Below are 15,802 nucleotides of genomic sequence, written 5' to 3'. Positions count from 1 at the left end.
AATTCATTGTCTTGCACTTTTGATCAGCCATCGTGTAAAAAAAATGTAGGAAGACCATCGTGCCCATTACCTTAAAAACTTCCTTGGTTAATTGAGATTCTAAAAAGGTATCACAAGCCTATGTATCCTGTATTATTTTTATCTTATGGCTACTTGAATAGCAACTAGTATGAAAACTGCAAAAATGAGTTTTTCTCGTAATAGTTAAACTAGGACTGCATAGTGGCATTAAATACAAATGGATAATTTTTAGCGTAGGAATTTAAATAAAGCAACATTTTATCATCATCATCATCATCATTTCAGCCGTAGGACGTCCACTGCTGAACATAGGCCTGTACCCTAATGATTTTCATAATGACCGCTTGGTAGCGGCCTGTATACAGCACCTTCCTGCTTATCTTTATGAGGTCGTCGGTCCACTTTGTAGGTGGACGTCCTACAATGCGCTCTCCGGTACGTAGCCTCCACTTGAACCCTGCTGCCTCAGTTCTGCGAACTACTGTGCCTTGCCCTTTGCCACTTCAGCTTGCTGATCCGTCGGGCTATGTCAGCGACTTTAGTTCGTTTACAGGTCTCCTAATTTCTGATACGGTTTCGTAAAGAAACCCGAGCATAGCCCCTTCCATAGCACGCTGTGCAAAAAATCCACGTTTCCGAGCCGTGTATCATCACGGGCATCTGTCTATAGGCACATTTATAAGGTGTAAAACAAAAAATAAGTAATCACAAAAACGCAGAACGGACGGCCAATGGGGCAACAGGGTTCAAGTGGAGGCTACGTACCGGAAAGCGCATCGTAGGACGTCCACCTACAAAGTGGACCGACGACCTCATAAAGGTAAGCAGGAAGGTGCTGGATGCAGGCCGCTACCAAGCGGTCATTATGAAAATCATTGGGGTACAGGCCTATGTTCAGCAGTGGACGTCCTATGGCTGAAATGATGATGATGATGATGATAAAATGTTGCTTTATTAAAATTCCTACGCCAAAAATTATCCATTTGTATTTGATGCCACTATGCAGTCCTAGTTTAACTATTACGAGAAAAACTCATTTTTGCAGTTTTTATACTAGTTGCTATTCAAGTAGCCATAAGATAAAAACAATACAGAATACATAAGCTTGTGATACCTTTTCAGAATCTCAATTAATTAAGGAAGTTTTTAAGGTAATGGGCACGATGGTCTTCCTAAATTTTTTTTACACGATGGCTGATCAAAAGTGCAAGACAATGTATTAATTTTTCCTTCTTCTCTGCAATTTCTTAAAATTTTCATACTTTTAAACTAGTTTGTTGAACTTTAATCTTTTCTTTTGATAGCCCAACTATCCCTTGTGATAAGGAAAAAAACTAGATTGAAAAGTATCCTCATTTGTAGAAATGGCATGAGAAAAAGTAATCGCAGGTGGCAATTTTCTAAAAATGCACAAAAACTTAAAAATCTTGAGAACGGTGATATTTTTACTGGGGTCAAAATTGGGCGTTAGGGAGACCATGGCGAGCCCTATCGATGGTTACAGGGTTATCCATTGTTTTTGGGACAGCCTGTATATTAATTACATTTACAGGAGGGTGCTAACTATCAATATTAATATTGGGTTATTAGTTCCGACTATTGCCACTTGACGTTTCAGAATCGTATAGTGACAAATATGTATCATGACAGTGACCAATATGTTGTGACAGTGAGTGGCAATAAAACTTACCAGTAGATTCTTCTTCGGCACCTGGTTGTGCGAGAATATGATGTTGGCTACGGTCTGCATATCGTCCTTGTAGCGGTCCCTCAGAGCCACCACGCATTTGTCGTATGCACCTGTTGATGATATATCAATACATTATGAGTTCAACCAAAAGGCACCCACTGCTAAAGCCTGGTCTGTGAGCACGTAGAATTTTGTCCAATGACCCCAAGCTACCCATCCTTATCGCTCGCGCGTAATTATATTGCTGTCGCGACTGTGCGACGGACGCCCGCAGTGAGTGTGTGAGCGAGACAGCAACATAATTATGCGCGAGCGATAAGGATGGGTAGCTTGGGGTCATTGGACAAAATTCTACGTACTCACGGACCAGGCTTTAGACAATTGCCTTCCGCAAGGATTTGCACAATGCGAATAAAATGCAAATGCCCGGTTCGTTCGTTCCATTCAGTCAAAAGGCGTCCAGTCCACTGCTGGACATAGGCCTCCCCCAAGGATTTCCACGACCGGTCTTGCGCTGCAAGCATCCAGGTGCTTCCCGCGACCTTCACTAGATCGTCGGTCCACCAAGTAAGGAGTAGCCTAGTAGTACAAGATTTTCGGCCCGTGGTCGCCACTCGAGAACTATTCTGCCCGAATGATCATCGATCATCTTTTACATTACTTTACCGGACGTTGTAGAAATCCTTCGGGAGGCCTTTTTCCAGCAGTGGACGTCATTTGACAGAAATGGACGATCTTCACTTTGCAATCAAATATAGTTTTACTTCAATCATAGATCATTGTATCTATGATTGGAGTAAAACTATTATTATATATTTGACTTGATTAGTTACAATAATACCAGTTTCTTTTGGAGCAAACTATAAAAGATTAAGAACTGGTGGTGATGATGGTGAGGTCTTAGACCTAGAGGTGGAAGCCACATTTTCTGCTTGGTTTGGTCAATTGGCTTGCTCTAAAGCCTACCTGGCTAGCTACCAGCATCTTACCTAAGTCTGTCGTCATAATAAGAACATTAACAGCATTGTTGTGTTTCAATTAGAGGTAAGATAGCCAGTTCCTCTGTGGATGAGGATTCCGGGTGAAGCTCGCTTCCACCATCAGCCTGATCATCACTTTCTATCAGGTGAGATGCAGACAAGAGCTTTTCCGTTGTGGATAGAAAATGATGATGATCATAAGGTGACAAGACTTACCGAGCTGGAAATGGCTCTCCACCTGATAGTATAGCTTGAGTAGATCATGGACGGCTGCCTTCATACGTCCACGGATGCCGTTTCTGAACAAAAAGGCACAGTTTTAAAGTATAATAAGCTACAGGCATATCTAAATATATAAAAGGAGAAACTGACTGACTTAGTGACATATCAACGCACAGCCTAAACTGCTAAACGTAGGCACTTGAAATTTGGAATTAGCGAGAAAATACTTTTGTATGAAAAATCTAAACCGCTTAAGTTAGACGCTTAAAATTTGTCGTGCAGGTACCTTAGTAAACTTAAAGATTAGTTACAACAGGATATTGCAAAATTCCCACGGGAACGGGAGTTAGCGGGAAAAAACATTTGTATGAAAAAATCTAAACCGCGTAAGATAGACGCTTGAAATTTGGCATGCAGCTGTACCTTAGTAAACTTAAAGCTTAGATACAACAGGAAATTGCAAAATTCCCACGGGAACGGGAGTTAGCGGGAAAAAACATTTGTACGAAAAAATTTAAACCGCGTAAGATAGATGAACGGGATCCACGCGTACGAAGTCGCGGGCGGCCGCTAGTACTGTATATTCGGTATTTGAAACCAATCAATTGACGTACTTTTTAAAACTGTCAAAACGAGATTCTCCCATACATTTTGTATGGCAATACTAGCAAGTGACGTCACTATTTTGTCAACTCAATTAAACTAATTTTTTCCAATTACAATGCAACCAAAATCTTAATTTACAAGTCATTTAAAATCAATTAAGTTTTTAAGACGAATTTGATCCAATCCGAGCGTTATTATTGTAGTGTGCGTACTCATGGATGATTTAGCGTGTACCGATAACACTCAAACATTCGCGGAAGGTGGTGGGGCGCGTCTTCGTGGATGAAACGATCTACAGGGTGTTAGGTAAATAGGTATATGAGCCGACACTAGCCCACGTTAACATAGGCATATAAATGGTATGGTGAAGTCAGAAATTTGATATCATCATTTTAATTTTTTTAATTTTCATACATAATAAATTTTATAAAAATGCGATTTGTATGAAAATTAAAATAATTAAAATGAAGATATCAATTTTCTGACTTCACCATACCATTTATATGACCATGTTAACATGGGCTAGTGTCGGCTCATATAAACCATTTACCTAACACCCTGTATAAAAGGAGAAACTGACTGACTTAGTGACATATCGACGCACAGCCTAAACGGCTAAACGTAGGCACTTGCAATTTGGAATTAGCGGGAAAATCCTTTTGTATGAAAAATCTAAACCGCTTAAGTTAGACGCTTGAAATTTGGCGTGCAGGTACCTTAGTAAACTTAAAGCTTAGTTTCAACAGGATATTGCAAAATTCCCACGGACACGGGAGTTAGCGGGAAAAAACATTTGTATGAAAAAATCTAAACCGCGTAAGATAGATGAAGGGGGTAAAACGGGATCGGCGGCCGCTAGTACTGTATATTCGGTATTTGGAACCAATCAATTGACGTACTTTTTAAATCTGTCAAAACGAGATTCTCCCATACATTTTGTATGGCAATACTAGCAAGTGACGTCACTATTTTGTCAACTCAATTAAACTACTTTTTCCAATTACCTACAATGCAACCAAAAGTCTTAATTCAAGGCATTTAAAATTAATTAAGTTTTTAAGACGAATTTGATCCAATCCGAGCGTTATTATTGTAGTGTGTGTACTCATGGATGATTTAGCGTGTACCGATAACACTCAAACATTCGCGGAAGTTGGTGGGGCGCGTCTTCGTGGATGAAACGATCTATACCATCTTTAATGACGTACCTGTATCTCTGCACTAAGACCACCAGTGCTTGTGTGCTCATGAAGAATACGTCTCTGTCTTGCCTCTTAGCTAGAGAGGCGGCGTGACTGAAACAAAAAATATGATTAACTTCGACTCGGGTACTGAGTTCCCAAGTGTGAATAACGCAGAGTAAAATAACTGCGTAATAGTGTAGTTTTTGGGACATTGCTTAAATCCAAAAACTTTCTCGAGTGACCGGACCAAAAACCATAGTGTAGAAGAGGGCTATGCTCCGTGTTTCTTTACGAGATCGAATTAGCAATGAGGAGATCCGTAAACGAACTAAAGTCGCTGACATAGCCCGACGGATTAGCAAGCTGAAGTGGCAATGGGCAGGGCACATAGTACGCAGAACTGACGGCCGATGGGGCAGCAAGGTTCTGGAGTGGAGGCCATGTACCAAAAAGTGTAGGACGTCCACCCACAAGGTCGATCGACGACCTTATAAAGGTAGCAGGAAGGCGCTGGCAGGCTGGTACCAACCGGGCGATATGGAAATCATTGGGGGAGGCCTATGTTCAGCAGTAGACGTCCTGTGGCTGAAATGATGATGATATTAGAATTACACTCACTGGTCAATAACGCTAGCAATTTGCTGGCTAGGGAATTGAGCTAGCACGGACGTGATGTTTCTTTCGTATAGCGCCATCAGTTTGCGCACTTTCTTCTCCACAGCGATGGGGATTCGGCCGGAAGTTGAAGATAGAACCTGGAGAAAGAGGGTAGAATATAGGAAAGAGACAAAACGATGTTTATAAGTAATAGGACAGTTGATACAACCTCTCGTTCCCACAATTGCAACTCCTGTACAGTCAGGATCTACAGTTTGGCCTCCAATGGAACCCGACAAGTAAGGGCCAAGTAAGGGATCAGATAATAGGACGAGTTAGAAATAATAATTTATAGTAAATAATATAAATAATAATAATAAATATCCTTAGACATTTTTACACTGCGCTTCTAGTCCCAAACTAAGCAAAGCTTGTACTATGGGTACTAGACAACGGATATAGACATACTTAAATACTTTTTTTTTTTTTTTTGTAAATACATACTTATTATACATAGAAAACACCCAGTCCAATACAAACAAATATGTTCATGCACACAAATGTTTGTACTGTGCGGGAATCGAACCCGCTACCTCCGGAATAGTAGTCCGTTCCGAACCACTACACCAAACGGCCGACTAGTTGACCTTACTATAGGTCTAGCGCTTAATTGAGTCAGTGCCTGAGGTATGGTAGCGGCACGGGAGGGTGTTTTTGTGACGTCAAACATCAGCGAGACTTCAGATCGACTGAGTTAATGCATTTTTGCCACGCTGAACAATGCTGAAGTGTCCCATATACACTCGACGTCAAATAAATCGCACCTCCCGCGACAAGCATTTTCAAACGTATGCATCCCCACTTCCCACCAATATTAATACCATTTAAAAGCCTAGTTCTAACCTTCATTTCATTAAAGGAAAGGTTTTTACCCCAAAAATGTGTCTTTACAAGGATCCAGAGTCACTTCTTCAAAAAATAGGTAGTTACGCTAGAGCCAACTTTTATGGCTATAAAACTGTTAAGTTGGGTTTAATTGCTATCCATCTGTTAAAGAGGACACGTGAAATCATTATTTGGTTTTATAACCATAAAAAATGGTCTAATTGATCCCATAGGTGGGCCCAAAGTGAGGTATTTTTTCAAGTCACATTTATGGTATATGTTAATCATTTATTAAGAAATTAAATGTGTTTTTCTTTAAGGATATTTATTGGGCTTTCAAATAACACCAATATTGTTGGGGTACCATGATTGTGTCAGAAGAAAATCGTTAAAGTTCGCGTCGCGGAAGGTGCGGTTTATTTGATGTTGAGTATATGACACTTACAGGAGGGTTGCTACTATCAATATTGGTTTATTACTTCCGATTTTTACCATGTTGGACAACAGAAGTGTCGATATACCATATTATTGATATACCATACGACTTTTACAGGAAGGCGCTACTATCGATACTAAGGCTGGGTTGCGCCATCTTACTTTAACTTTGACAAACGTCAAAAATCTGTCAAAATCCATACAAAAATCATCGGTTATCGTCAAAGTTAGGTGGTGCAACTCAGCCTAATAACTTACGCCCGTATTCACAAACGATGCTTGCTTAAGTGAAACAGCAAATTGAACTCACAGCGTTGAACAGAGCTCTGTGATTGGTTCATGTGTCACCCTGTGCGTCCACGCGCACTGTGAGATCGCATAGTAATGTTTGTGAATATGGGCATTAGGCTAATTTCAATTTTAACCACATGACGTTTCAGAATTTATTGTTGGACTTCTATTACTCAATAGGTGACAACTACCCTTCATTTCCATACCTCTTGCAACTCCAGCAGCGGTAGCGACGGGTCGCGTAGACTCTGCATGAATTTCTCGACGACTTCGCGGAGGCGAGGCGTGTTGTAGGGCTCGGGAAGACAGTAGCCTGCGAAGACATAATATTTATGTATGTTCGTTCCTCCATCATCATCATAGAGATATAGAGAGATGCCAACTAATGCGCTGAGTTCGAAACTCAGTGTCGCATTAGAAATCACACACACAAAGTAATCAAAATATGTGCTTATTATCCACTGCGGGATCAGTGCTCTGTATGACCCTGTTGCCTATCGCTGGCTTTAATACTCACTTGTTGGCGCCAATTGGCCTGAATTTGCGCCCAATTGGCGCCAACAGGTGAGTACTAATTCTCTACGTGTCTACAACTAGTCTAGTGGCGCCAACTAGAGGACGCAGATAAGCTAGTCTAGGCTAGTCCTTCTACACTCAGCGATCACCAGTTGGCAATATGGCTCTGTATTTGTTGTGCGCGTGGTTCAGTTTCTCCGACACCGGCGGGTTGTTTTCCATCGGGAACTGTCCCTTGTATGGCACAGCTTTTGACGCTACTAGACCTAACTGAATGGCGCCAACTAGTGAGTGTAAACGTTAGTCCTTCTACACTCATCACTTAATGCAGATGCGATAGACCTACCTACACTGATCACTTATCTGTTTTCGCCACTAAATAGACACTAACCAATTGACGCCACTAGAATTTAATGGCCACTGGCGCCAGTTGGTGGGCGAAAATAGCCACTAAACCTTACTAGTCAGTGGCGCAGTCTAGTAGCTGAAAATAGTCACTAAACCTTACTGGCCAGTGGCGCTAACTGGGCGCTAACTCAATCTAACTGACTGTACATGACTATAACTTACCAGCGAGCGTGTTTTCGAGTATGGCCCTGTATTTGTTGTGGGCATGATTCAGTTTCTCCGACACTGGCGGGTTGTCTTCCATCGGGAACTGGCCCTTGTATGGCACGGCTGTCGTCACTAGGGACGGGTCGTCGAGTTCTGGGAACAAATAAATTGGTCTAAAACTCACAGTCAAGCGATATTAGTTTACTCAAAGATTATTCCCAGCGTCTACCACCAGAACGTCCTCTACTGGTGCTCTATGCGATAGAAACTGAAAAAATTTTACACGTGGACGTTGGAAATAATTCTACGATCATACCGGCATTAGTTTGCGATAGTATAATCGATTGTAATTTTCTAGGTACTCAATTGTCAATTAAATATCTGGAGTCAACTAAGAAAAACTAACAGGGCTCCGTTTATATTTCACCATTTCAACCGACTAGGTAACGGATACTAGGTATTGACTGAAATGATGATTTGAATTATAGATTAATTAGTCGATCTATGCACTATCAATAATAATATTACAGATACATGCAGACGATGCCATAGCAGCCCCGAGCACATACAGCACATTACAGGCGCGTGTAAAGCTATCGTACAAACGGACTACAAACATAGGCATGACCAAGTAGCAGCAATAATCCATCAACATTTAGCGTTTAAGTTCCAATTCATTTCACAAAAAACTCCATATTACAAATACCAGCCTGACACAGTTCTAGACAACGAAAATTACAAAATATACTGGGATAGAACCATTATTACTGATAAAACAATCCACTACAATAGACCCGATATAACTTTACATGACAAAACTAATAAGACCGTATATTTAATTGATATAGCAGTATGCAATACGCACAACTTACAAACTACACACTCAGAAAAACTAGCTAAGTACAGAGATCTTTCAATAGAAATCAGAACGCAATGGCGTGTAACCACAGTCTTAGTAGTTCCAATTGTAATCTCCACCACGGGAGTCATCCCTAGACAGCTACACACTAGCCTACGCACCTTGGACATAGCCCCAACTATTTATAAATTAATACAGAAAGCGACCATTCTGAATACATGCAGGATAGTAAGAAAGTTTTTGAATATTGCTTAAACTAAAGTAATTGGGATGCATTTGGCTTCGGCCCGTGCTCCTAAAATTTGCCTCTTAGGAGAGAAAATAAATTAAGAAACAATATAATAATAATAATAATAAATACTCTTTATTGTACACCACATAAAAAGAAATAAAGAATAAATGCAACAATATTACTGTCAAACTGTAGAACGAGAAGGAATAGTTTCGTATATAGTTTAGAGTTAAGGTTTCGGCTTCACCCGCGTGAAATTTAGTTTGTCACAGATCGTCATAAATTATAGCCTATATGTTAATCTGGGTTATAAACAATAATACTGTAAAGTTTCATCAAAATCCGTTCAGTAGTTTTTGCGTGAAAGAGTAACAAACATCCAGACATTCAGACATCCAGACATCCTCACAAACTTTCACATTTATAATATTAAAGTAGGATATTAGTAGGATTATTAGGATAAGTAAGAACTTTGTATACCACCATGAAGCAATAAAGAACATTTGAATTTGAGGTTTTACTTACCAAGGGTTCCCATAAGAGTCCCCATATCCAACACAGCGCCAGGGCGGATGTTCCACGTCACCTTTCCGGATTCGGGCGCGGACAGAGTCATCACCATTTTCATCACCTGGTGATGGAAGGTGATGTTGTTAGATAAGTAATAAAACTGATTTATTGAAACACATTTTGAAATAGTTTGGGTTAATCATTCATGATTATTGATAAATTCATATTCCGTAATCATCATCATTATACAATCATTTCATTTCACTATGTGCTATCTCTATCTCAATCTGAGATCTGTAAAAAAACTAATCAAAGTTAAAATGATCCATTGTCAGTTCTTCCATTATCACAGAAACTAAAGGGATATGTGACAAGGGGGCGGGGCCGGTGTCGCAGCAATATGCCCAAAAACAGAACACATTGCTCGTGAAACCAATGATGACAGCAGCGACGTCATAATGTAAACATTTTACATTGCTTGCGTAGTACTAAAGCTTATTCGAATCTTTGAGTACTGGTAGTCGCTCCTAAAAATTTGGACACTGATAACAAAATCAACCTGTATATTTATTTATTTATTGAAAAAGATACACCAACGACATATAACTTTACATATAACAATAATACAGTGTTGAGTAGGTACAATATTAAAATATATGCCTTTACAGGTGGATATGTCACCGGAAAATAACAAGACTCGTAAGTTGATCAATTTTCTAGGTAGTTGATCAACTCTCGGAAAATAATAAACGGCATTTGAAATGTACTATTTAACGTATGTATTTTAGTAAGTTGATTAATTTACGGCGTCTTGCCGTTAAATCATCCGACAAAGGCAAGGTGTACGTTGATTGGTTAAAAGACTCACGTGATTTTATACCGCTCCCCGCCACCCGGCCGCCGCCATTACCGGTTTAAACGTAATGTTATTCAAATGATAGAAGAATACAATCTTGCTAAAACTTTAGGTAAGCGACCAAAGATACATCATTTCCCATTATCGAACGTTGACTCGAGTTATATCTCTCACCCATCTCTCTCTCACCTCAATCTCAGCGTACGGCTGTCCCTTTTCCACATGGCCGCCATCTTCCACCAGCGTGTTGATCAGTTTCCCGGCAGATGGCGCTCTGAGTTTAGACGGGTCTTTCTCCTTCTCAAAGACGACCGTCTGGTTGCCGATGACTATGCGGTATTTGTCTACCTCGTCTTTTAGGTAGGTGGTGAAGGACGCGCCGTCAACTGATAAGAGAGTGCCTGGGGAGAAATAATTAAATCAATATTATTATGTACATAATGCATCTGTTTGTCTTTTTTTTAAACGAGCAGACGGATCACGGACGGAAAACGCAGCGTGGGACGTCCACCCACAAGGTGGACCGACGACATCATAAAGGTAGCAGGAAGACGCTGGACCCAGGCCGCTACCAACCGTGCAACATGCAAAGCATTGGGGGAGGCCTATGTTCAGCAGTGGACGTCCTATGGCTGAGATGATGATGATGATGATGTGACGGATAACCTGATAGTAAGTGATTACCGCCGCCCATAGACACCCGCAGCCCCGTGGGAGTTACAGGTGCGTTACACCCTAGCTGAACTCTGGCTTAAATTATCATTTAGTATGGAAATGTCATTTTAATCCATAGTCATCCTAGGTGTAACTTTTTATTAATACGGGGGTTAAGGTATAAGTACGCTCTCTTCTTGAAAGAATTTGTCTGTTTCGTTTTTACGCAAAACTATTTCGGTAAAAGGTCTCCCCAAGGATTTCCACAACGTCTGGTCCTGCGTTGCTCGCATCCAGGTTCTTCCCGCGACCTTCACCAGACCAACTGGCAGTGGGCGGGGCACATAGCTCGTAGAGACGATGGCCGTTGGGGCAGAAAAGTTCTCGAGTGGCGACCACGGGCCGGAAAACGTAGCGTGAGCAGGCCTCCCACTGGGTGGACCGACGATCTGGCTGAAATTGTTTTTTTTTATGTGACAGGAGGCAAACGAGCAGACGGATCACCTGATGGTAAGTGATTACCGTCGCCCATAGACACCCGCAGACCCAGGGGCGTTACAGGTGCGTTGCCGGCCTTTAAGGTGAAGATACGCTCTCCTCTTAAAAGCTTAAATGAATTTGCGGTTAAAATGACGTTAAACTTACCCCCATCAGTGAGCTTATGCACCTCCAACTCCTTAAAGCTACCATTCATGGCGAGGAAATAAGAAGTGGGCCCCGACTTGGTAGCTGTGACCTTGTACTTGGATCCCGTGTGGATCAGCTCCACGTCTACGCAGTTGGATAGCTGACTGGACCCTTGGATTTGACCCCTGGGGATGAGGAACAGAATTAGAATTGATACTACAGGTTCGGCGTATAATGAGTTTTTTCGCGTATGAAAAATCCGCCAGATGGCAATACGTAGACGCAAGGTCCAAATGCTGCATGATTGGTTATTTTTGACATGACATTGACAGATATGTCAAAATCCACCAATCACACAGCAGTCAGACCCCACATCCACGTCCCGCCATCTAGCGGATCTTTCACACGCGAAAACCCTCATTGAGTCAGTGCCTGTGGTTTGAACTTCCCAGTGTTTTTGTGACGTCAAATTAATATCAGTTAGACTAGGGATGTTTCCTGGGTAAAAAAGCAAGAGTTTGAATTAGTCCGTCAGTTAACTTACCAAAAAATACTCGACACGTATTGTTCACTTTTTGAAACTATTGAAAATTGAAAGAGATGAGGCGTGCTAAAGTTCAAAAGAAGAGGCCCGTGACGTCAAAGCGTGGTTAAAAGTGTAGCACTTTGTGACGTTACGCGGAACTTCAAAGGAACATAACTTCGTAATTACTTGTTTGATTGATAAATAAAAATATACGTGTTCATTGAAAAGTTTTTTTAGGAAACTAGCCTATTATGTCACCCCTGACGTGTCATTAGCATACTAAGGTACCTTAGGCACTCCCTCAGTTATACGCTAGCTCTATAGTCATTGAATGTAAGGCGGTTTGTGCGAGTAGTTTGTGGTGTTAGCTAGTTTTATGATACTAAGCGGATGACCTTTTTGACAACATTTTTTTCTCTCCTTTTCTCCTTTGATGTGATGTTTGTAATAATTTATTTTAATGATGTAAATGTATTCAAAGATTTTTCTTTTTTTTAAATAACAAACTAACTTCTCAAGGCCGCTCTTGAACTCCTGCAGGTGCGCTGTGATGATGCTGTCTGCGATCAGAATGGATCCGCAGAGGACTCCGAGCATGATGTCCGGCTTCTCTGATTGTACCTGCGAAAGAAATAACATAGTTTTTTTTAATATGGGAGTATTCCCACCCCTCGTTCCCACCGCTGCAACTCCTGTGTAGCCAGGATCTACAGCTTGACCGCCAATAACCCAACCAGTGAAGGTCAAGTTTGTCCCGGGGGAAAGTTAAACTGTCATTGGACCCGCAACAAAATTAATCAGTTCGAAGTTAAGGTTCGACTTCCCTCCAGTGCAAAGCGGATGACAGGTGACAAAGCAAAGGTGGTCAAGTGGTCACCCGTTTCAGACCCAGAGGTCCCGATTCGATTCCCAGTGGAGGCACATTTTTCTGTTCGAAAAAAGAAGCGAGTTCCTGCTTTGAACATTGTTGTTATGGCGACAAATTTAGCTAAGATGGTGGTAGCTAGCCAGGCGAACTTATAAGAGACTTACTAACCAAACCGAGCAGAAATGTCTCCTCTGGGAATCAAACCCGGGACCTCTGGGTCTGAGTCAGATGGTTCCTTTCCATCACGAGAGATGCAGGCCAAGAGTTACCACCATCTTAGCTAAGTGACTCCTTTACAGCAGTGTCAACAGCATTATTCTGTTCCAACAGTTGGAGGTAAGATAGTCAAGTTAGTTCCTCTTTAGTTGGGGATTCTGGGTGAAGCTTGCTTCCTTTCTTCCTTCTTCTATCCAACCTTCACCGATCATCAAAGTGAAGTCCTGGAGAAGCTTCGTCGTTGTAAAATGAGCCTTACCCTCTCAGCAATAAGCGCGTCCATCCAGCTGGTGTCGATGTTGTTCTCCTTCAAGCTTTCTCACAGATCACAGAAACTAAAGGGAGATGTGAAAAGGGGGCGGGGCCGGTGTCGCAACAATATGCCCAAAAACGGAACACATTGCTCACGACATCAATGCTGACAGCAGCGACGTTATGTGTAAACAGTTTACATTGCTTGCATAGTACTAGAGATTATTCGAACGTTGAGTAATGATACCGCAGTGGATAATGAGCACATTCAAAGCTTTCTCGTTGTAAAATGAGCCTTACCCGCTCAGCAATAAGCGCGTCCAGCCAGCTGGTGTCGATGTTGTTCTCCTGGAAGGAGGCCGTCTCCAGCAGCGTGATGAGGTACTCGATGGTGGTGCGGAAGTCACCGCGGATGCTCAGCTCTTTGGCGATGACCAGGTCCCTAAGGAGTCTGGCTGTAGCTGTCTTACCTCCGACAGAACAGTGACTAAGGAATCTGGGTGTAGCTATGAGATGTGACGATCAGACCGAAGAAAATGAGCGTCACCTGGAACCCACAATCTATCTGACTATCTTACCTCCAACTGACGGAACAGAACAATGCTGGTAATATTGTTATTGTGGCGACAGACTTAGCTAAGATAATGGGCTAGCCAGAAGGACTTAGAACAAGCCCTACCGCCAACTAAACCGAACAGAATGTTTCTGTCTCTGCTGGGAATCGAACCCGGTTACTTTGGGTCTAACAATGAGTCAGGGGTCTTACCAACACAGAGGCGGTTATACTGTCTATCAGGTGAGATGCAGGTCAAGAGCTTCACGATTTGGTTGGTGGTAGGGCTTGTTCTAAGTCCGCCTGGCTAGCTACCATCATCTTACTTAAGTTTGTCGCCAAGCTCGCTTCCTCCTTCGACCTGATCATCACTTTCCATCAGGTCCAGAGCTTTGTCGTTGTAAAATGGGCCTTACCCTCTCAGCAATAAGCGCGTCCAGCCAGCTGGTGTCGATGTTGTTCTCCTGGAAGGAGGCCGTCTCCAGCAGCGTGATGAGGTACTCGACGGTGGTGCGGAAGTCGCCGCGGATGCTCAGCTCTTTGGCGATGACCAGGTCCCTAAGGAGTCTGGCTGTAGCTGTCTTACCTCCGACAGAACAGTGACTAAGGAATCTGGGTGTAGCTATGAGATGTGACGATCAGACCGAAGAAAACGAGCGTCACCTGGAACCCGCAATCAAGCAGAAACTGACTATCTTACCTCCAACTGACGGAACAGAACAATGCTGGTAATATTGTTATTGTGGCGACAGACTTAGCTAAGATAATGGGCTAGCCAGAAGGACTTAGAACAAACCCTACCGCCAACTAAACCGAACAGAATGTTTCTGTCTCTGCTGGGAATCGAACCCAGTTACTTTGGGTCTAACAATGAGTCAGGGGTCTTACTAACACAGAGGCGGTTAAACTGTCTATCAGGTGAGATGCAGGTCAAGAGCTTCACGATTTGGTTGGTGGTAGGGCTGGTTCTAAGTCCGCCTGGCTAGCTACCACCATCTTACTTAAGTTTGTCGCCAAGCTCGCTTCCTCCTTCGACCTGATCATCACTTTCCATCAGGTCCAGAGCTTTGTCGTTGTAAAATGGACCTTACCCGCTCAGCAAAAAGCGGTGGAAACGGGCCTTGGAACCTGGCCAAACTAAGTAGAAAATGCTGTCTCCTCTAGGTATTGAACTCGGGAACTCTGGGTCTTAATCAGGTGGTCTGGTAAGACCAGGTAACCATGAAAATGGACCTTACCCTCTCAGCAATAAGCGCGTCCAGCCAGCTGGTGTCGATGTTGTTCTCCTTCAAGCTTTCTCACAGATCACAGAAACTAAAGGCAGATGTGAAAAGGGGGCGGGGCCGGTGTCGCAACAATATGCCCAAAAACGGAACACATTGCTCGCGACATCAATGCTGACAGCAGCGACGTTATATGTGTAAACAGTTTACATTGCTTGCATAGTACTAGAGATTATTCGAACGTTGAGTACTGAAACCGCAGTGGATAATGAGCACATTCAAAGCTTTCTCGTTGTAAAATGAGCCTTACCCTCTCAGCAATAAGCGCGTCCAGTCAGCTGGTGTCGATGTTGTTCTCCTGGAAGGAGGCCGTCTCCAGCAGCGTGATGAGGTACTCGACGGTGGTGCGGAAGTCGCCGCGGATGCTCAGCTCTTTGGCGATGA

The 15,802-nt window shown here is 42.4% G+C and overlaps 1 protein-coding gene across 2 annotated transcripts in view; it reads right to left on the bottom strand.

Moving 5' to 3' along the window:
- The window catches only part of LOC135085698 (acetyl-CoA carboxylase), a 129,154-nt gene that overhangs the window by 50,032 nt on the left and 63,320 nt on the right, over positions 1-15,802 (bottom strand). For both annotated transcript variants that reach the window (XM_063980510.1, XM_063980512.1), the window contains 10 exons: positions 12,758-12,867; positions 11,739-11,905; positions 10,629-10,840; positions 9,599-9,704; positions 7,998-8,135; positions 7,118-7,224; positions 5,322-5,458; positions 4,728-4,814; positions 2,908-2,990; positions 1,712-1,821 (listed from right to left, as the gene is read on the bottom strand). In XM_063980510.1, coding sequence (XP_063836580.1) covers positions 1,712-1,821; positions 2,908-2,990; positions 4,728-4,814; positions 5,322-5,458; positions 7,118-7,224; positions 7,998-8,135; positions 9,599-9,704; positions 10,629-10,840; positions 11,739-11,905; positions 12,758-12,867 — 1,257 coding nt within the window. The remainder of the gene's footprint in view (positions 1-1,711; positions 1,822-2,907; positions 2,991-4,727; positions 4,815-5,321; positions 5,459-7,117; positions 7,225-7,997; positions 8,136-9,598; positions 9,705-10,628; positions 10,841-11,738; positions 11,906-12,757; positions 12,868-15,802) is intronic.

The sequence above is a fragment of the Ostrinia nubilalis genome, chromosome 29, assembly GCF_963855985.1.
Source record: "Ostrinia nubilalis chromosome 29, ilOstNubi1.1, whole genome shotgun sequence".
Classification (NCBI taxonomy): domain Eukaryota; kingdom Metazoa; phylum Arthropoda; class Insecta; order Lepidoptera; family Crambidae; genus Ostrinia; species Ostrinia nubilalis.
Note: the sequence above shows the minus strand (reverse complement) of the source record. Positions and strands in the feature narration are given on the sequence as shown.